Source organism: Natrix helvetica, assembly GCF_964273705.1.
Source record: "Natrix helvetica genome assembly, chromosome: 2".
Taxonomy (NCBI): Eukaryota; Metazoa; Chordata; class Lepidosauria; order Squamata; family Natricidae; genus Natrix; species Natrix helvetica.
In genome coordinates, this window is record NC_138552.1 from 98,156,627 (window position 1) to 98,178,347 (window position 21,721).

At 41.6% G+C, this 21,721-nt stretch overlaps 1 protein-coding gene across 5 annotated transcripts in view; it reads left to right on the forward strand.

The window, feature by feature from the left end:
• ABCA1 (ATP binding cassette subfamily A member 1) overlaps positions 1 to 21,721 on the forward strand; it is a 120,841-nt gene that overhangs the window by 95,576 nt on the left and 3,544 nt on the right. For all 5 annotated transcript variants that reach the window (XM_081940163.1, XM_081940166.1, XM_081940164.1 and 2 more), the window contains 18 exons: positions 615 to 709; positions 1,214 to 1,246; positions 2,188 to 2,293; positions 2,784 to 2,858; positions 4,087 to 4,256; positions 5,259 to 5,436; positions 6,607 to 6,722; positions 6,810 to 6,954; positions 7,831 to 7,954; positions 12,130 to 12,259; positions 13,688 to 13,808; positions 14,222 to 14,284; positions 15,016 to 15,122; positions 15,731 to 15,872; positions 16,831 to 16,965; positions 17,650 to 17,753; positions 19,540 to 19,632; positions 21,237 to 21,480. In XM_081940163.1, coding sequence (XP_081796289.1) covers positions 615 to 709; positions 1,214 to 1,246; positions 2,188 to 2,293; positions 2,784 to 2,858; positions 4,087 to 4,256; positions 5,259 to 5,436; positions 6,607 to 6,722; positions 6,810 to 6,954; positions 7,831 to 7,954; positions 12,130 to 12,259; positions 13,688 to 13,808; positions 14,222 to 14,284; positions 15,016 to 15,122; positions 15,731 to 15,872; positions 16,831 to 16,965; positions 17,650 to 17,753; positions 19,540 to 19,632; positions 21,237 to 21,480 — 2,181 coding nt within the window. The remainder of the gene's footprint in view (positions 1 to 614; positions 710 to 1,213; positions 1,247 to 2,187; positions 2,294 to 2,783; positions 2,859 to 4,086; positions 4,257 to 5,258; positions 5,437 to 6,606; positions 6,723 to 6,809; positions 6,955 to 7,830; positions 7,955 to 12,129; positions 12,260 to 13,687; positions 13,809 to 14,221; positions 14,285 to 15,015; positions 15,123 to 15,730; positions 15,873 to 16,830; positions 16,966 to 17,649; positions 17,754 to 19,539; positions 19,633 to 21,236; positions 21,481 to 21,721) is intronic.

Genomic DNA, 21,721 nt, shown 5'->3' on the forward strand with positions numbered 1-21,721 from the left:
ATGAAGGGGGAAGGCGTTTCTTTATACATTTCCTTTTCTAATTTTTCCCCCCACATCTTCAAATTTTTACCTTTCTTTTTTTAATTTGCATTCATTTCTATTGTTGCCATTGTATTTTTAAAATAAAATTACTACTAAAAAAGCAATGGGGCCTGCAGGCAGCCAATTATGCCAAATAATTATACAAGATGGACAGAGACAATTGGAGAAAGGAGGGCTCATAATTACTCAGGTCTGCTGTCATGAAGGGCATTAGAGATACAGTCAGAACCCTTAACTAGTACAACTTGTCAAGCAGAAATGTCACTTGGGCAAAATGAGGTGCATCCATAACTACCGGTATTTAGCCTGCTATGTTTATTTCATTAGAACATGAAGTATTAGAATGAAGAGGAAAAAAAGAGAAACTTTGAAATTAAAACCTAGTGTTAGCTAACCTTTAATATATTTCAGAGGTTTCATGACCTCTGCTATGGGTGGAAGATGAAATGTAGAATATTCATAGCGAGCTTGGGTTACTGATTTCTATAATACATGACAATAGCGGTAATTCAGGACCAATCATATCCTGGCTTATTCAGTGTTCTATTTTCCTCTTTCTGCACTACCTACAGAGAATCCAGGAGACCACCGATATTCTGCAGAATCTGACAGGGCGCAACATTTCTGACTATTTGGTGAAGACTTACGCACAGATCATTGGAAAAAGGTGCTTCATCTTGCTTATTGTTGCTACTCTTCTTACTTTATAGCAACTTTTACTATGATTATCAAGCTGTTGTTTACATGTATTCCATTCTGTTTTTCTTTCTATCTTTGAACCCCAAAGCAGAAGGGAGGCTCTGGTAGCATCCTTTTAGGTCAGGGGTGTCAAACTAAAGGCCCATGGCCCCCATCCGGCCTGTGGGGTGCTTAAATCTGGCCCGCGGGGCAGGTCTAGAAATATCAAAGGACTAGCCAGCGATGCCTCTGCTGGCCAAAAAATAATGTATTCTTTTTCTGCTTGAACTTCCAAGTAACAATTCGTATTATTCCCTGTCACATGAATAACAATTAAAAGATTTTAAGGGCTACATTATATATTACCCTGCACCTGGGTGCAAAGAAAGGCTCTCTAGTCCCCTTTCTATTGAAAAGGCTTTTTAATCAAATGTTGGAACTGGTTGACGTAGACCTAATATAATGAGTGTTTCTTTGCTTTTTATACCCACAGTTTGAAGAGTAAGCATTGGGTCAATGAGTTCAGGTAAATACCTTTTTTCCCCCTACCTTTGTGAGTGTCATCTGATCTTAAGAGTTTTACTCATATCTGCAATTACTTTTTCCAGTTTGGCTTTATTTTTAGGCCATTCCTTACCTAGTCATTCAACCAATAATATGATGTGGCTACACTTTGAGAGACGATGTCGCTCACTAGAATGCATGAAATGAGTGTTCACACATTGCAATTACATGTGTTTTATTTTATCCATACCTGATCGAATGAGTTGTAATGTCTGGGCTCATTTGTAACTCTGAGCCACTAAACCATGGTTTACAAGCAAAAATAGCTGGCTTCATACAGTGTGCCAAGCCCAGACCTGTTATATTATCATTTAGTTTAATTTATTTTGTGCGTATATATAAACCATTGATTGTACATAGATGGGGAAGAGACATTGTTGTTGAGGCAAAGTTGAGAGTTGAAACTGGGAAAAAAAATGAATCAGTTAATAATCAATTTAGACTTATAATCACTCATACACTTATAATCAGTATGGTAATTATAATACTATAATCAGCGGTTCTGTAACTTGCTAGGTTGGACATTCCAAATTGGAGAGAATGAGGCCAATAAATGAATAATACCCAAATGTAATTTCATAGGTCACCATTTGTTATGTATAGAACTCACTTTAATGACGGAGAAGAGTGTGGTAACTGTGAAAAATATCTATGTGGCTGCTCTTTTGGTTCATGTGGGATGAAGATCTATCTAATGAGTTATCTATAATCGGGCTTCCCCCTCTGTGTTACGTATAAATAAGTACATCTACCTTTGCTGAAGGTTGCAGCACATTTTGTCTTATTGTCTTGTTCAACTGAAGGCTTTAGAAAGCTGTAAATCATGCCAAAAATAAAAAGTCATTGAGTAGGAAACATTTGCAAAAATAGCCTTCTACAACACCTTCTTTCGTCTGTTCACAGATATGGTGGCTTTTCCTTGGGAGCTGGTGGGTCTGTTGTGCTTCCTCGTCATGAAGAGGTCATTGATGCCATCAATCAAGTGAAGAAAATCTTGGAAATTGCCAAGGTAAATAGCTAAGGAATTTTGCTGTTTGAGTAAAAGTTGCTCCAGGAGGATGCTTGGAATTGCTTCTCATTTTCAAATCCATATATCCATCATATATTGGGGATACAGCAAAAAATAAATAAAAAAGCACATAGGATCCTCGTTGATATGATTATGAGCCACAGTGGCGCAGTGGTTAGAGTTCAGGATTGCAGAATACTTCTGCTGACTTCTGGCTGCAGAACTGCAATTTGGCAGTTCGAATCTCACCAGGCTCAAGGTTGACTCAGTCTTCCATCCTTCCGAGGTGGGTAAAATGAGATTTTACCCAGATTGTTGGGGGCAATATGCTGACTCTGTAAACCGCTTAGAAAGGGCTGTAAAAACATTGTAAAGCAGTATATAAGTCTAAGTGCTTTTGCTATTGCTATTACTAAGGAGTGCATTACCTGGTGATCAGTGGAGTTATTTTTTTTAAATTGGATTTTTAAAGTTTCATTTTTATTTTTAGGGAAGTGCTGCCGAACGGTTTCTGAACAGCTTCCAAAACTTCATGAAAGGCTTGGACACAAGTAAAAATATTAAGGTATGAATTCCACTTGGCTGATTTCAGGACCATATTGCTTAGACATCTTGAACCACCATATAGTGTTTCTCCAAATTTAGGGGGGAAAAATGTCTGGAATTAAAATTAAAAAACATACTTCATTGTGATATCCACACGGTTTGCTTTTGTGATGTAAAATTTTATTTTCAAAAATCCCTTTACATTCAGCGAGTACTTGTTCAGCTACTGTTTGAAGTTACAACAGCACTGAATGAGTGGACTTACAGCCCTTCCTAATGGTGGCAACCATCACAGCATCCCTGCGGTCCCAGGGCATTGTGATTTGGGCTATTGAAATTTATGATGTTGCAGTATTCTGTGTCATGTGATCGCCATCTATGACCTTCACTGCTGGCTTCTGACAAACGAAGTGAATGGGGAAAACAGCAGGTCACAAATGATAAATTGTGTGACTTAAGGACACTACCACTATGGGCAATTACGTAACAATGGCAACTGGAACTATCGCTACTGCCATTGTAAATCAGTGTAGTCATATGATGTTGTGCTTTGTGATCATGTCCCTTAACAACAGAGTTGCTGGCCCCAGTTACTATTGTTAAGTGAGGACTACCTGTATCTTCCTGTAGGAGTTCTTGATGTGGATATGATTCTTGGCTGGGAAAAGACAACCAGAAATGTGATTCATACTAAGCAATAAAGAGTGACCTTCTATAACACACAAATAATTCTGTTGGCCTCATCAGACCCAACAGATCTATGGTGGTTATAAATATCTAGGACAATCCCGAATTGTTGGGAGACAGTTCCAACAAAACTTAGAACGAACATATACAAAACATATGAATTATAAATACAATCAATTGCATTGCCCAGCTTCCTCACCTTGTTAATCTAAAATTGCAATCTCTATCTGAAACCAGTCACCCCAATTATATTTCCTGCCAGAAATATCCATTCATGGAATTTGTTCATATCAGTAGACATTTAGATATCTGTGTATACCGGAAACCAAGAAAAAGCTTGCCGGAGGCCAAAAAAATAATTAGTATATTATAAATACTAATTAAAATTAACTCCCCATTTTATAACTATAACTATGTGCAGTCTCTCATATACAAATTACTGTCACACTGAAATGCACAAAGGAAGCCAACAGGATCCTATGATTTTGATCCTCAAATCTGAGATTTCCTACCAAATGACTAATGTTATCTCCGCTAAAATGAGATGTTTCCTTTTTCAGGTGTGGTTTAACAACAAAGGCTGGCATGCCGTCGGTGCTTTTATCAATGTGATCAACAATGCCATTCTCCGCGCCAACCTACAAGATGGAGAGAATCCAAGCAACTATGGCATTACGGTCTTCAATCACCCGCTGAACCTCACCAAGCAGCAGCTCTCTGAAGTTGCCCTGTACGTCCTGCAATGACAACATAAGGGGTGGAAGGGAAAGGAACAGAGAGGGGAAATGAAAATGTATCTCTCGTGATCAAAGGAACACGAAGTCGGAAGTATCCATGTATCGTATTTTTCAGAGTATAAGATGCTCTGAAGTACAAGACGCACCTAGCTTTTGGGGAGGAAAACAAGGGGGGGGGGGAATCTGCCTCCCAGCAATTTGCCTCCTTGCACCAAACAGCAAACAATACAGAAGACATACACTGTTTGTGGTGTTACATTTTAGACTATACTTGTACAGATGCTGTTAAAATTGAAGTGGTTTTCTGGAAGTGTGCATTATTCTCTGCTATTTAAAAGAAGAAACAATAGCACTGGGCCCCTTTAGATCAAGCATTTATTTTAAAAAGCTTCTTCATTTTAAGTTGTCTAGAACAATAATAAAGCAGTTTTTAAAACATAAGTCTAATAATTTGAACATTCTATAGGCGTTTATAGTTATTGACTTACCTCCTTGCAGCAAACAGCCTGATTCAGTTTAGCATGATTAGAAGAAAAATCTGCCTCTGCCTCCCAGCAATTTGCCCCTTACAGCAAACAGCCTGTTTCAGTTTAGCCTGATTAAAAGAAAAAAAAAACTGCCTCTGACTCACAGCAATTTGCCTTCTTGCAGCAAACAGGAAGTTTCACTATCAATTTCAGCACCAGCCTCCCAATTGCCACCTCCGCAAGCCCCATTTTCTGAGTTTGCTGCGAGGAGGTTAATTGCTGGAAGACAGAGGCCAAAAGATGGGGGCCAGTGGATGGGTGGGGCTACATTCGGTGTATAAGACACACTCAAATTTTCACCCTCTTTTAGGGGAGAAAAAGGTGCATCTTATACTCCGAAAAATACGGTAATTCCAACAATATAAACCAAGATTTCAATTACAGTTGTCCTCTTTCTAAACTTAATTAAGAATCTGGATGAACAAATCAAAAATCAATTTGTCACCTTTCCATCTTTCTTTTTACTAGGATGACTACTTCGGTGGATGTTTTGGTCTCCATTTGTGTCATCTTCGCCATGTCCTTTGTTCCAGCCAGCTTTGTGGTTTTCTTAATCCAGGAGCGTGTCAGCAAAGCCAAGCATCTCCAGTTCATATGTGGTGTGAAACCAGTGATCTACTGGGCGGCCAATTTTGTATGGGATATGGTAAGGCTGCATCTGTTTGACATTTTTAGTTTCTGTTCCTTTTGGTCATAGTCTGAAAGAATGCAGTTGCCATGCAGAACTTTGGTCTTTTTGGCTTGATCCTGGCTTGTCAAAGAGCAATATAGAACCTGACCAGAAATAGTTGATGTTGGTATAGGAATACACATTCTCTAAATATCAGAAGCCAGCCTCTACACTGCATTTCAAGGATAGATTGTAATAACCATATAGAGGATAGTGGTGCGACAGTACTGATAATTTAGAAATGAGACTAAGTAACCCTGATGAGATTCAGTTTAATTACAATTTCAGCCATGTCCCAGCCCTGTGTGTGTTAAGAACGTTCAGACTTGATGTAACCATTGTGGAGCTAGCAAATAGAATGCTTTGAATCTGGAAGCTGACATAAATTGCATTAAAAACAACAAGAAGACTTTGTGGAGATTGGGGCTTGATCCAATAAAAAAGAAAAAAAAAGGAATCACAAACATGCAACCTCCAAACACTTTGGATCGTGAAGTACCATATTTTTCAGAGTATAAGACGCACCTTCTCCCTCCCCCTAAAAAAGCGTGGAAATGTTGGTGTGTCTTATACACCAAATACAGCCATTTTTGGCCTCCTGAAGCCCCGCCCCCACATCCCATTTTGGCAAAAAATGGGCTGCTTTTCGCAAAAACAGAAATCTTTTTGCCTTCCCTCAGCCCCCAGAAGCACTCTACAGGCTTCAGCAGGGCTGGGGAAAGGCAAAAATGCCCCCGTTTCTGCAAAATATGGGCTGTTTTCTGCCCGTTTTTCGCAAAAATGGGCGTTTTTTTCTTCCCCCAGACCCGCTGAAGTCTGCAGAGTGCTCCTGGGGGCCGGGGAGGACAAAAACGTTTTTCTTACTTACGCCTTCGAAATCTTGGTGTGTCTTATACACCAGTGTGTCTTATAATGGTAAATATGGTATATCAGACATCCTATCTCCTTTTCTGTGGTTCTCTCAAGTCCTCTTATACTGTGATCAATTTGTATCGCCTTTGTCTCACTGTAATTAGCTTGAGAAGATCTAATTCTTGAAAAGCTTGCCATGACCATCTCCTATGTAACTTAAATGTTACAATCATTTGCATCTTTTAATCTGGAGCTCTTCTGATTCTCTTTTCTTCTTTTCTTTGAAACTTACAGTGCAACTACATCATTCCAGCAACTTTGGTCATCATCATCTTTATCTGCTTCCAGCAGAAATCCTATGTATCCTCAACCAACCTCCCAGTGTTGGCACTTCTACTTTTGCTCTATGGGTAAGGAAGGCTCTTTTGATTCAGGTATGGGCTACCCCTGGTGGAATAGGTGAAGAGACCTCAATGCCTTTCTGTGTTCTTTGCCAGGTGGTCCATAACTCCTCTCATGTACCCAGCATCTTTTATATTCAAGATTCCTAGCACAGCATACGTGGTGCTGACCAGCGTCAACCTCTTCATTGGCATCAATGCAAGCGTAATCACCTTTGTCCTTGAACTATTCACCAGCTCTGTGAGTTCTCACTGAGTAAACCAACAGTGGCATTACGTTTTTCTGCAGAATTGATTTTCTTGTGATTTTGAGTCGGATGAATGTGGAAAGCAAGGCATATTTGTGTTACCACACTTAGGACTGCTTCCAATTGCACAATCTTTTATAAAGGTGTAATTGAAAGGGGGAGAATCTGAATTTATGAATGCAACAGGAGATATACACCTTTGTACTATTGGTGGAAAGGTAGAAGACTACCTTTATGCTAATTCATAAGCAAGAGAAATCTAGCCAGTTGGTAGAAGACTTTAATAGAAGTATTTTCCAACTGAAGAATCAGGGAAGAAATTGGTATCTGCCTCAGTAGTTGTCCTTCTCGATTCTTAAGTTGTTTAGAAAGCTTCAGGGAAGGGTTGAATTATCTTCTCTACTAGTAGAAGCATCCTATAGAGACCACTGCCTAAAATCTGTAATTTTGAGTGAGTAAGCATAAATTGTGAAATTAAAACGGAGCTCACATTTAAACTGAGGCTGGAATTATGTCAATTCAGCACTTAGTAGAACAAAACAAACAAACAAACCCAGAACCTAGCTCTGTTGTTAGATTTGTAAATCCTGTCCCAAGCCAGACTATCCTTTTTAATTTTGAAAAGCAAAGAGGAAGACCACTTTGTTCCTTTTTATCCAGATGATTGATTGATTTAGAAATTAAATCAATCAGAAGGGGCAGAGTTATCCTTTTGCCCTAAACCTTTTAAGGGACTGCTTTAAATCATTTAAGTCTTATAGTTGTATAATTCTTTCAATGGTTTCTGAGCTGCAGATCTGCAGCCTTTGACATCTGTCCTGTTTGTAAATGTTCAAGCTGCTGATCGCCTTGGCTTCTGTGTCCTTTAGAAATTCAACAACATCAATGACATCCTGAAGTCCGTGTTCCTCATCTTTCCACACTTCTGCTTGGGGCGGGGCCTAATCGACATGGTGAAAAACCAAGCAATGGCAGATGCCCTCGAAAGGTTTGGTAAGTAAGATGTTGCTCACACAGTTTAGGCTTTCACAGCAGTGGGTCAGCAGTGTGTTACATTCTGTTTTTCTTCCTATTTTTTAAGCCTCAAAGCAGAAGGGAGGAATCTGGTAGCATCCTTTTAACATGTTTTATCAAAAAGGCAGAGGCTTTCGTGAACTACAGCTCAGTTCATTAGATGCTTGGAGTGGCTAAACTGAGGAGGTTTGGGCAGAGGGGAACAGCAAAAGAGAAAATAAGGTGGGGTGATTAGGTAGATATGGATTACATCAGAGGTGGTATTCGGCCACTTCTGACAGGTTCTAGAGAACCAGTAGTGGAAATTTTGAGTAGTTCAGAGAACTGGCAAATAGGCTGGCTCTGCTCCGCTGCCTCCCAGCTGTTTTGTTGCCCTGAACAGGAAAATGGAGCTGGAAAGCAGGTTAGTGGGGTGGGGACGGAATGGGTTTTTTTCAGTGACCTTCCTCTGCCATGCCAACCAAGCCACGCCCACAAAGCCATGCCACGCCCACAAAGCCATGCCCACAGAACCGGTAGTAATTTTTTTTGAATCCCACCACTGGATTACATGTAAAATAGATTACAACTCCTTCATCAATTAACCCTTTTAATATATGAAAAAGCTGTTGCATTTGTTGAGACATTTCAAGATAGCCTGAAATATATATATTTTTGGTCAGAAAAGCTGCTACTGGGCACTTTCTATTTGGCTATCATAGGCTCTCCTCCTACAATGTCTGTTTTGTAATGTTTTTCTGGGCATGAAAAGCATAGCATGTGCAGGGCTCTTTGATACCAACGGTCATGGGGAGGGGCAGGTGCGAGAACAGATTAAGAGCACGTAGTCGGTTGGGAGACCGGGGTTTTTGGTCATTCCCGGTCGTTTGTACCAACCCCTGCATACTAGGTGGTCAGGATCTACAGACCCAAGGCCTGAGACTGCTATTATGCAATGCGAGGTCCGTTGTTAATAAGGCCCCCCTCATCCACGATCTAATTTTGGAGGGGGAGCCGGACCTCGCAGGAATAACCGAGACCTGGTTGGGCCACGAGGGAGGTTTACCCCTCGTGGAAATGTGCCCGCCAGGTTATCGAGCATTTCACCAGCCTCGGGCCCAGGGAAGGGGTGGTGGGGTAGCAGTGATTATCCGGGAAGACTTGGAGCCGAGAGAGTTCACCGTGCCACAGACATCCAGGTGTGAGTCCCTTGTCGTGAGGTGGGGCCCAGGGAGGCAGTTGGGCCTGCTGATAGTATACCTGGCTCCTCGCTATACATCAGCGGCCCTGCCTGAACTCCTCGAGCTGATCTCATTGGTGGCGGTTGAGACCCCCAAACTTTTAGTGATGGGGGATTTTAATCTGCCGTCGATGGGAGAAGCGTCTGAGGGGGTTCGGGAGTTCATGGCTTCCATGACAGCCATGGACCTGACCCAGTTAATTCAGGGCCCTACTCACGAGGGAGGCCACACGCTGGACCTTGTCTTTGTCTCTGGCCAGTGGACAAGTGATCTGGGAATAGGGGATCCAGCTATTATTCCCCTGTCATGGTCAGATCACTCACTTCTCCGGCTTGACTTCCCTGGTGCTACCCCCCGCTGCGGGGAGACGGAACCGGAAGGTATTAGATGGTTCCGCCCCAAGCGCCTGATGGAACCAGATAGGTTCCAGACGGAGCTTGGGCCACCTCCTGTGGACCTGACCCGCCCCCGAGTGGAGGACCTGGTAGACGCATGGAATAGTGCGACTACCGGGGCCCTAGACCGGGTGGCGCCTTTGCGGCCTCTCCTGCGGCGACGAACCACCCTGGCCCCTTGGTTCACCGAGGAGCTAAGGGTGATGAAACGCCACAAGAGACGCCTAGAGAGTCGTTGGAGATCCTCCCGTTCCGAATTTGACCGAACACAGGCACGAGCCTACATGAGGACGTACCTTGTGGCATTAAGAGCGGCCAAACGTCAATATTGCGCCGCTCTTATTGCGTCCGCAGATAACCGCCCTGCCACCCTGTTTCGGGTGACTCGCTCCCTCTTGTTTGAGAGACCGCGGGAAGCCCCTTTACAGGGCAGAGCAGAGGAGTTTGGGAAATATCTACAGGACAAAGTTGCTCAAATCCGGATGGGATGGGCCCCTTTCAGTGGTCCAGTAGAGACGCCCGTGGCAAGTCTTGAGGGACCGCTTTGGGAGGAGTTTGACTCGGTTGCCATCGAGGATTTGGACAGGTTGCGTGGACGTCTGCGACCTACCACATGTTTATTGGACCCGTGTCCCTCCTGGCTTGTACTGGCATCCTGGGAGGTTACGCGCGACTGGCTCCTGGGCCTAGTGAACGCTTCGTTGGGTGAGGGGTTTCTACCGGCCGCCTTGAAAGAGGCGGTGGTGAGGCCCCTGCTCAAGAAGCCTTCCCTGGACCCAACGGATCTAGTCAATTATCGTCCAGTCTCCAACCTTCCTTTTTTAGCGAAGGTTGTAGAGAGTGTGGTGGCACAACAGTTCCCACGTCACCTGGAGGAAAATGATTATCTAGACCCGCGCCAGTCCGGCTTCCGACCCGGGCACAGCACGGAGACGGCCTTGGTCGCATTGCTTGATGATCTCTGGAGGGCCAGAGATAGGGGTTGTTCCTCTATCCTGGTCCTATTAGATCTCTCGGCGGCGTTCGATACCATCGACCATGGTATCCTGTTGCACCGGCTAGAGGGGCTGGGAGTCAGGGGCACCGTTTTACGGTGGTTTGGCTCCTACCTCTCTGACCGGACACAACGTGTGTTGGCAGGGGAGCAGAGATCGACCCGGAGGCCACTCACATGTGGAGTGCCACAGGGATCGGTGCTCTCGCCTCTCCTGTTCAACACATACATGAAACCGCTGGGCGAGATCATCCGTGGTTTTGGGGTGGGATACCATCTGTATGCTGATGATACTCAGCTATACATTTCCACCCCGAACCACCCCAATGAGGCCGTGGAAATGATGTCCCGGTGTTTGGAGGCCGTACGGGTCTGGATGGATGGCAACCAACTAAAACTCAACCCTTCCAAGACGGAGTGGCTGTGGCTTCCGGCCTCCCGGTTCAACCAGTTGCTTCCATCTCTGGCCATCGGGGGCGTGCAACTGGCCCCCATGGAACAGGTGCGCAATTTGGGCGTCCTCCTAGATGCCCGGCTGTCCATGGATGACCATGTAACAGCCGTGGCAAGGGGGGCGTTCCATCAGGTTCGCCTGATGCGCCAATTGCGCCCCTTATTGGACCGGGATGCCCTACGCACAGTCACCCATGCGCTAGTGACGTCTCGCCTGGACTACTGCAATGCTCTCTACATGGGGCTTCCCTTGAGATGCACTCGGAGACTACAGTTGGTCCAGAACGCGGCCGCGCGGGTGATTATGGGGAGGACTAGATACTCCCCTGTAACACCTCTCCTGCGCGAGCTGCACTGGCTTCCTGTGGTCTACCGAGTGCGTTTCAAGGTTTTGATTATGATCTTTAAAGCGCTTCATGGCACAGGACCTAGTTACATGCAGGATCGCATCCTGCCCCATACATCCCTACGACCAATCCGCTCACACAGAGAGGGACTTCTCCGGGTGCCGTCCGCTAAACAGTGTCGGGGGGCGACACCCAGGAGCAGAGCCTTCTCTGTGATGGGCCCAGCCCTGTGGAATGACCTCCCCCGTGATATCAGGATTACTTCCGATCTCCGCTCCTTCCGTGTACAGCTGAAGACCCACCTCTTTCAATTATCTGGCCTGGCTCAACCGTAATTTTTCTTACTCCTCCTGACTGTCCTTTTAAATTTTTTAATTTTAAATTGTGTTTTTTACAATTGGGGTATTTTAATGGTGATTTTTAACTGTCTAAATGTGATGTAATTTGTTACCTCCTCCGTGCATGTATGTCTTTGTATATATGTATGTTTATGTGTTTGTACATATGTTTTATGTTTTATATGCTCTATTGTACGCCGCCCCGAGTCCTGTCTGGAAAGGGAGCGGCTAATAAATTCAAATTTATTATTATTATTATTATAGAATTATGCTTTCTCCATCCCAATCAATATTAATTTACCACTTCATTTTGGCACATTTTATTTGAAACATCTACGTAATGGTGGATATACACAGCAGTGGCTTCTTGGGAAGGCTGAACCAATTTATCTGTTCTCTCTGGCCAGGTGAGAATCGCTTTGTCTCCCCTCTCTCCTGGAACCTAGTTGGGAGGAACCTTTTTGCCATGGCTGTAGAAGGAGCTGTGTTCTTCCTCATCACGGTGTTGATCCAATACAGATTCTTTATCAAGTCAAGGTAAGAAATCCTCTGTGGCGATCAATTCCTAGCATGGGAAGGGTGCATGGATATTTTAGGGTTAGGCTGAGGCATGAGGACCTAAATCAGGCACTAACAATCTTGTGCCCGCAAGAAATTTTGGGTGGGTGAAAATTTAATTCTTGATTTAAATAAACCTCTAGAGGGGAACATCTTACTGTAGGTAATTCTCGGGTTATGACCCCTCCTTCAGCAACTGTTCTTAGTTATAACAATACCGATTGAGGGGAATTTACAACCAGTCCTTGGAATTGTAGCTATTCCATGTCCCCGCAGTCATGTGATTGTGATTCGGGCACTTCACAGCTGGCTCGTAATTACAATAGTTGCGGCATCAGTCACATGATTGCCATTTGCAAACTTCTCTATTGGCTCCCTAAAAGCAAGTCAAACAGAGAAGCCTGCAGGTGTAGGAGGTCACAAGTGGTTCCTGCTGCTTTTTTGCCCACCCCATGCTCTGTGACGTCCATCTACCTGTAGCTCTTGCCTGCTGGCCTGGGACTCCCACCTCTTCCCATGTTGCAGTCACATGAGATCCTCACTTAAAGACTTCTGTAGTCCTTGGATTACAATGGCATCCAGGATTGCTGGGGTTGCTGTTGCTAAACAATGCAGTCACATGATGTTGCGCTTTATGATCTTATTGCTTAGCAACAGAAATTATTGTCTTGATTGTCGTCGTAACCTGAGGCCTACCTGCAATGCCTGTTTACATTACAGAAGAACAAAAAAATAAATATTTCCCCTGAAAGGGTTAGAAGAGGAGAAATGGGGGATTAGTGTTAAGATCAAAAACTTTACCTTCATTTTTTATACTAATAACTCAAATTTATTCTACAATTTACCATAGACTTGTTTCAGTAATACTCCTAGAACTTCGTAGACCTTCATTTTTTTGGTCTCCCCTTACTCCATCCATTTTGTCTGTTCATTCTACTCTTCCTCTGCTAACGTACCCAAACCAACATTTCAATTTCAAATATCTCAATTATCCAATTTAATTCTTCACCCCTATCTGACAGTTATTTCATATAACTCACGGAAGCAAACCTAGATTTGTCAACAAGCAAATCTTAATCAGGACGCATTCTGCTTTTACAGTATGGCATAGATGTTTTTTCTCTGGTACTGATGTTTGCTACCTTTCGATTTTTAGAAGAAGGATTAAAGAATCTTGGGAGTTCATTTTAAAATATTAAAGTAGAATGGTAATTTTTGGGATGTGCCTTGGGCTTGCCTTTAACTAAGTGTGAGTTTTAACTTTTGTAAATTGGGAAAGAGGATCAACTAAGTTCCACATATTACGATGGTGTCCAGTAGCGTATCTGTTACGTAGCACAATTTGAAGTTTGAGTGCTGAAATAAGTTTTAACACAATATATTCCTTTTTCACCCTGTTTCCCAAAGGCCTACCCGTGCAAAGCTTCCACCTGTAAACGAAGAGGATGAGGATGTGGTTAGAGAAAGGCAGAGGATCATCGGTGGTGGTGGGCAGAGTGACATCTTAGAAATCAAAGAATTAACCAAGGTGAGGGAAACAACAAATTAAGTTGTGCTTATAGGAAAATGACATTTCTCTTTGAACATTTATATATCTTTTCGAAGACTGGATTCTGAAATCTGCTGTTTATTGTCACCCAATATTGCTGCTGAAGAAAATTTCTCCCATGAGGGCGTTAATTATAAGTCATTAAATGTGTAAATTGATGCTACCCTTTCAGGGTTTCACTGGATATAAAAAAGCAGAACAGAGTTGCTCATATGTTAACTTGTGCATGGTTTTCCTGAAGAGGCTTGTAGCTGATGCAAATGGAGAAAGCTAATAGAAAGGAAGATTAAAATCTGGAAAACCTTGCCTGGAAAGAGAAGAGAGGTGAAGGGGTACAATTTGTAAAATTGAATTGTTGTCATCTACAAACCAATTTCTGTTCCTGTTTCCAGAGGTACAGAATGAAACAGAAACCTGCTGTGGATAGGATCTGTGTTGGAATCCCTCCTGGAGAGGTAAAGCTTTTCAGTCTTTATGCTTGCAAATTTAATGTAATGTTACTCAAGGACTAAAGGATAAAGCAATTATTGAAAAATTCACATGGAGGCTTGTAGTAATGGGAAGCCTTAAGTACATGGCTACGTCATGGTAGTGGTGTGGAATGATTCTCTCTCTCTCTCTCTCACACACACACACATATGCTTGGATTACAAAAAAACTTGCATACAGAATGCTATGAAAATATAAAAACTATACAGCTTTAAGGATTAGAAAAAACCTGCACCAATTTATATGTAGATCAAAGCATACACACACACTTTGATTTTCTACACATAAATATATATATATATATGCTTTGATTTTCTACACATAAATTGGTGCAGGTTTTTTCTAATCTTTAAAGCTGTATATATTTTCATAGCATTCTGTATGCAGGGTTTTTTGTAATCCGTATAAGAATTGTGCAAGAGCATTTAAAATTATCACCATGTTTTATATAATAGGCACTGCTGGCCTGAGCGCCCCTCATGAATTTGGGGGTTTTATAGAAGAAATTTATATATAAAACTTAAGTATCTCGGCTACTACACTATAGAGGGAAATTCACCATGCTTGGATTCTTTCTAAATTTCAGAACAAATTAAATGGTTCTCAGATCCCAGCATTACTGTCGGGATGTATTTAAGGGATCTGTGGGGAAAGATGGGACATGGTGTGCTGATATTGTAACTCTTAATGGTTTCAGTGCTTTGGCCTCTTGGGCGTGAATGGCGCAGGGAAATCTTCCACTTTCAAGATGTTGACTGGAGACACTGATGTTACAGGAGGAGATGCTTTTCTGAAGGGAAACAGGTATGAAGAAAACTTTACAGGTAGAACTCATTTAGCAACCACAATTTGGAAAAGAAACGTGTTTGTTAAATGAAGCAGTCGTTAAGTGAGATAGCAGCGATTCTTACTTCAGCTTTCCTTGGATATATATGACGGTCATAAATATGAGGATTGGCAACAAAATTACCGTCTTATCACCATCACTACAAGTTGTCACTAAATGAGAACTACCTGTGGCTTTATCTATTCACCCACTCACAATTATAGAGTTCCCCAACCTTTCTGGGTTGGCAGCCCGGGAGGGCAGGTGGTTTTATGCATGCATGTGTGAACGTGAGCGCTTGCCAACGCTAGCGCAAGTGGTGTGTGTGCAGCCATGCACACGCACTGCACTGGCCAACCTCTCATGCCACCCGCTGGCCAAGAGACCGTGGCCCAGTTTGGGGACCCCTGACTTAGCACATAGCAATAGCACTTAGACTTACAGCCCCCTCTAAGCAGTTTACAGAGTCAGCATATGGCCCCACAACAGCTCTACTTCTGCCTTGGATGTTCAAGTCTGAGAATTTTGTCTGACAGCTGGAGCAAAACTGGCAAGTCTTTTAAGAAGCGGTCTCATTTCTTCACAGTATTTTGTCTAACATCGAAGAAGTCCATCAGAACATGGGCTACTGTCCTCAGTTTGATGCCATTCAGGAATTGCTGACTGGGCGAGAGCACCTGGAATTCTTTGCGCTCTTAAGGGGAGTTCCTGAGAAAGAAGTCTGCAAGGTAAAATGATACAGGCACCCAAGTAGAACCACCCAACTTAATTGCCACCACAAACTCCCCATGGCTGGTAATTAAATGGAATGTACAGAAATAAGCATATACTTCCTGTTTCTTAAAGACATGACATTCATGCTTTGTATGTTTCACCATATGTTCTTATTGGTGGCTTAGAAAAATATTATATAAAATTATAAGAAAAAACAAATGAAACAGAAAAGATAGAAATACCGTCTATATCAAATTCATTTGTAGCCCACCCTCTATTATTTCAAAGCCTATGTAAGCTAAATTCCTTCCTAAATGTGGGGTATTTTACAAACTGGTTATGGGGATTGTAGTTCCCTTTCTGCTGGGGAACTTCTGATGGCTTCACAGTCCTGGTTTTTGTCACTTTATTAATTTTGTATGCGCCCTCCAGAGTCATTTGTTGAGATGAGGAAGGAAGGAAGGAAGGGTCTTTCTTAGATTGCTTCTTGTATTTTCCATTCTCAAGAAAGGGAAAATGAATCTAATTTGTTAAAATTATTTTTAACTTTCTTATGCCTCGGTAACCCACCATGAACCTTCAGAAAATCCTATTTGTCGGTATGAACCATACCAAGTTGACTTTAGGATATATAATAAGCCTATGCCGATTCAAAAACAGAAAGATGATTTGAAGTACATGGGGATATGCACATTGCATTGTCTACAACCCTCTCAACCTGATGCTTCTTTTCCCATGATTACACAGCAGCTGGGGCAGCCATGAGATTTGGGAAAGATGCAGCTGCTTTAAAGAGTTGCAGGCAGATGCAATGTGAGCATCCTTCATATTCACAACAGCATTTTTACTTTGAAATGGAAAGTACTGCCCAGTCTTAATAGATAGCAGATTAATGAACAGGAGTTAAATTATCCTCTGCTCTAAATTACGGAGACCGTATTTCAGTTCTCATGTTGCTCTTCCATCTGGCAGGTTGGTGAATGGGCTGTCCGTAAACTAGGCCTTGTAAAATATGCTGAAAAATATGCCGGCACCTACAGTGGTGGGAACAAGCGCAAGCTGTCTACTGCAATGGCCCTAATCGGGGGGCCTCCTGTGGTCTTCCTGGTAAGTATAGATATGATCACATTAGTAACACATCTCATTAAAATTAGGAAGATACCATGAAGAGTGTCAACCAAAACTACTTTGCTGTCAGAAGTAGATTATGAATTGCAACCCCCCCCCCAAAAAAAACCCCTTATACTGGAATCAAATCATAGTGTTAAATTTGGCACTTGACACTTGCCATAAGAATAAATACAATTCACTAACAATTTAGCTCAATAAAATTGATATATCATAATTTAACTGAGATAGTTGACAAAGTTCATTTTTCAATATTCTATTTCTAGAATCATTGGCTCTCCAGAGGTTGGTTAACAACTCTTGTGTCTCATGATGAGTCTTACAGTCTGTTGTTACTGGCAGGTGTAAATGACACAGTGTATTATGGACTATAATGTCTCCTCCTGCATGTTGGCAAATGAAAGAGGCAGCTTCTATCACCCTTTCTCCCTATTTGCAGAGTTTTTTTTTAAATGGAAAAAATTCAAGTGCCATTTCAATCTTCAAGTGAGATTTAGTAATAGTTGAGTTTTTCCCTAATTTCATTTAGCACCTTATTCCAGGAAATGTACAGTATGATTGAATACTAAGCCCTTGTCTTCTGAGGTTAAACCTGGTTGACAATAAGCACTCTACCATGGCAGTAATGATGAAACCAATGAATTTAATCTGTGTCAATTGAAGGATGAGCCAACTACAGGAATGGATCCCAAGGCCCGCCGCTTCCTTTGGAACTGTGCCTTGAGCATCATCAAAGAGGGAAGGTCCGTGGTCCTTACATCTCACAGGTAAGCGATAACAGCATACAAAAACTGTTTTGTATGATTTTCAACTTAGAGCCCATTTACTCTCCTTCCCCCCCCCCCCTTAATTGTGACATATGTTAGAAACATAACAGACTGTTCTTGATGTAACTTTTGCCAGGAGGAAAATGCACAAAAGTTTAATGGCACAACAGGTCCATCTACCTGAGCAAACATAAAACAAAGTAGGGCAGAATAGGCTAGTAATCTTTTCTTCTTTTACATACGACCGCTTAGTAATAAAGCAGAAAATGCATTTTCTGAATATTTTATTTAATTTTAGGTAGTGAGGCTTGCTTAGACCAGCAGAAGGCAGCATATCCACCTCCACAGCATCTCTTTCTTATGGCCCTTGTTACTACATACATAGTATGGTTCCTATGGTTCTAACCTTTTTCTATGTGTTTGTGTGTGTGTGTGTGAGACCAAGGAAAGCACTTGGGGGGGGGAAGGTTTTTCTCCACGAAAAAGCTTGCATCTATATGAGACAGGTCCCTGCTAGAATGGCTAACAGTGGGAAAGGGATGGTTCTCTTGTTTACAATGAGGTATTTTAATATCTTAAGAGATTCCAAACCCTGCATATCCAGAGCTACCCGTTTCTTGAAGAATTAAAACAGATGTGATTTCCAAAAATCACTAAATATGTATGATTGTTAAAAGGGAAATAATCATCATGAAGACAGTAAAAAGTAATTCCAAAATTTATAAATAGATTGATATAATTAGGAGTTGGGCACAATGAGAGAACTTTAAACAACTATGTTGTTTAATAACATTTTTACTGATTTTTCTCCTTTTTCATTGTTACTTTTTTGTTTTTCCTTTTTCTTTACCTGATTATAGCATCTTATGTTTGGAACAATGACAAACAAGGGCAAATTTGTATACATGTCTAGTTATTTTTCAAGATGACGTAATGAACTTAGTTGTATTAACGACTGAATGAAACAATTTTAAATTCTGATAGTTGTAAACTATTTCCTCTTTTTGCTTGTTTTATTTATTTATTTATTTATTTATTATTCATGCTTCTAGACTGCCCCCTCTCCCAAAAAGGGACTCGGGGCGGTGTACAGTCCATGCCAAATATATCAAAATACAATAAAAATTGAATATGTACAGTTGGAATGGAGGAGGTTAAAAATGGAATTAAAAGAACTGTACAAAGCAATATATATAAATATAGGATTTTGAACCCCTAAAACACACACAATAAGTTAAAAACAATACCCCTAAAATAACCAGTTAATACATTTGCCAGGAGGGACAGTTGTAATTATGCCAGGCCTGCTAATCGGAACAGGTGAGTCTTCAATTTTTGCCGGAAGGAGCGGAGGTCAGTAGTGGTTCTAATGTCGGGGGGGAGGTCATTCCAGAGGGTTGGGCCCATCACAGAGAAGGCCCTACTCCTTGGTGTCGCCCGTTGGCATTGCCTAGTGGACGGCACCAGGAGAAGTCCCTCTCTGTGTGAGCGAATTGGCCGCAGGGATGTATGTGGGAGGATGCGATCCCGCAAGTAACTAGGTCCCGTGCCATGGAGCGCTTTAAAGATGGTAATCAGCACCTTGAAACGTACCCGAAAAACCACAGGCAGCCAGTGCAGCTCGCGCAGGAGTTATATCCGCTGTGTCTCTTTACATTTCTTTTTTCCTTTCATGTAATTATTTATTATTTTCCTTTAATTGTTATAATACATACATCCTTTTAAAAAAAAAACACCTGTCGAACATTTCATATGTGTGATGAATCTGGTTTTCTTCCTCAAATAGCATGGAAGAATGTGAGGCCCTCTGCACTAGAATGGCAATCATGGTGAATGGACGGTTCAGGTGCCTTGGCAGTGTCCAACACCTGAAGAACAGGTAAAACTGCTTGGTCCCTCCTATTTTTATGCAAATCTATGCATTTCTGTTTTGAAAGGTGGATAGTTCACAGCAAGGCTTTTATAATGACTTAAACAAAACTTGGCATTTAGTCCCAAAGGTGCTTTTTCAGGAAGCAACTGGACTTTCTTGCTTTTTCTTCAGCTCTGGCTGGAGGGTGAGGCATGGAAGGATTTATATTCCTTGCAAAAAGCTGGTCATTTGCATTCTTTCAACGGCCCTCTAAAAGGATGCAAATGACCAGCTGTCTGCAAGGAGTATAAATCCTTTCATTCCCCACCATCCAGTCAGAGCGGAAGAAGCTTCTTGGATTAGAAGCGAAACATCTTCAAGGAAAAAACAAGAAAGTCCAGTTGCCTCCTGAAAAAGCACCCTTGGGACAACCATGACATGGATGACTGAGAATCTCTATAGACTTTTTGCATGAAGTCAGCAATAGATTTATTTCATAGGATTTGGAAGAACCATGAGTCTTCTGCAATATGCAGAAAAAAAAACCACACAGGGGGTTGTCCAGTCTCTTCTTAAAAGCCTGAAATGGATTTTTAAAAATCTTCAGATATGAACAACTCACATCGTCCTGTGACTGTAGATTGACTGTTCTATTTATGTACATACATATCTTATGATCAGATTTTTTTCCTTATTCCTTTCCTTATTTAAGCAAAATTTAGACAGCTGCAATTTATACCCATTACTTTTTATCCTAGGTCCCATAGTCACAGAAAATAGTTTCTTTTAGGCAATTGCCCAGTTTTCCAATTCGCTAATTTATTGATTGAATTAACTCACATTTAAGGAAGATAATGTAAAAATAGGGCAAGTTTAATATTACACCTTACCTATTTTCCTGGTAATATAAGGGAATTGAAAGGATGTCCGAATGCTAAGAAAGATTTTTCACTATTCCATCATTTAACTCCCATTGAAGAACATTTAAGATTACAATATTGAAACGCATGCCTAATAAATCTAATGAGGTGTTATATCATATACAGATACTTGCATTGCTGTCCATTTTGTTTATTAATGTGATGACTATAAAATAAATAACAACTCATTCCTGACATAGAATTTCTTGTAAAACACATAAAGACTTGTAAGATTAGCATTTTCTGGATCACTCATCAATCAGTGAAAATGAAATAAGCTTGTTATGAAAGTTGTTTCAAAATCAGAGATAATCATTTTCCTCTGCTTGTCCAAATAAAGACATATCAGGACCTTGTTGTTTACATTACTTTTCCTTTTTATGTTTAGTTGCAAGTTGCATGGACTTTTGGCATTCATGCCAAAGTAATTAATGAATACTTGAAAGTACATGGCGCTGTAATCATATATATTAGATCCTCATCAAAGAAAAATGGCTGTCAAAATTTGGTTTATCATGGATCAATGAGCATGTTGAGGCTTTTCTCATTAACCTCCAGGAGTTTGTTTATGTGGTACTTTTGAAATCGATGGCACCTTTTTTCAGGATCCTAAATGACCTGTGAGAAAGCCAAAAGACATTACAGCTATGACGTCCTTTTTTAAAATTTAGGATAACCATGCTGAGTGCCCCTGCTTTCCTTACGTTTCAGGTTTGGAGATGGCTACACAATAATTGTACGAATAGCAGGGGTGAACCCTGACTTAGCGCCTGTTGAGAACTTCTTCAAGCTGGCTTTTCCAGGAAGCGTGCTGAAGGAGAAGCATCGCAACATGCTGCAATATCAGCTCCCATCCTCTCCATCCTCTTTGGCTAGGATATTTAGCATCCTCTCCCAGAACAAAAAGAAACTCCACATAGAAGACTACTCCGTTTCCCAGACCACACTTGACCAAGTAAGTTGATAGCATGAAATTTGGGGGGGGGGGGGAGGGAGGGAAAAAACGTGTCTCAAGATCTCGTTCCTTGATCGCCATCCTGAGCTGTAGTTTATTCACTTTCACACTTCATTTACTACCTTGGTTCTTTCTCTGTTGGTTGATATTGACTCCAGTCACAATAGTGTTCTGACCCAGGCTTCCTTAAAAAGCAAGAAGCCGAGTCTTCGTTCCGGCAAAACCCCCTTTTATTTACATA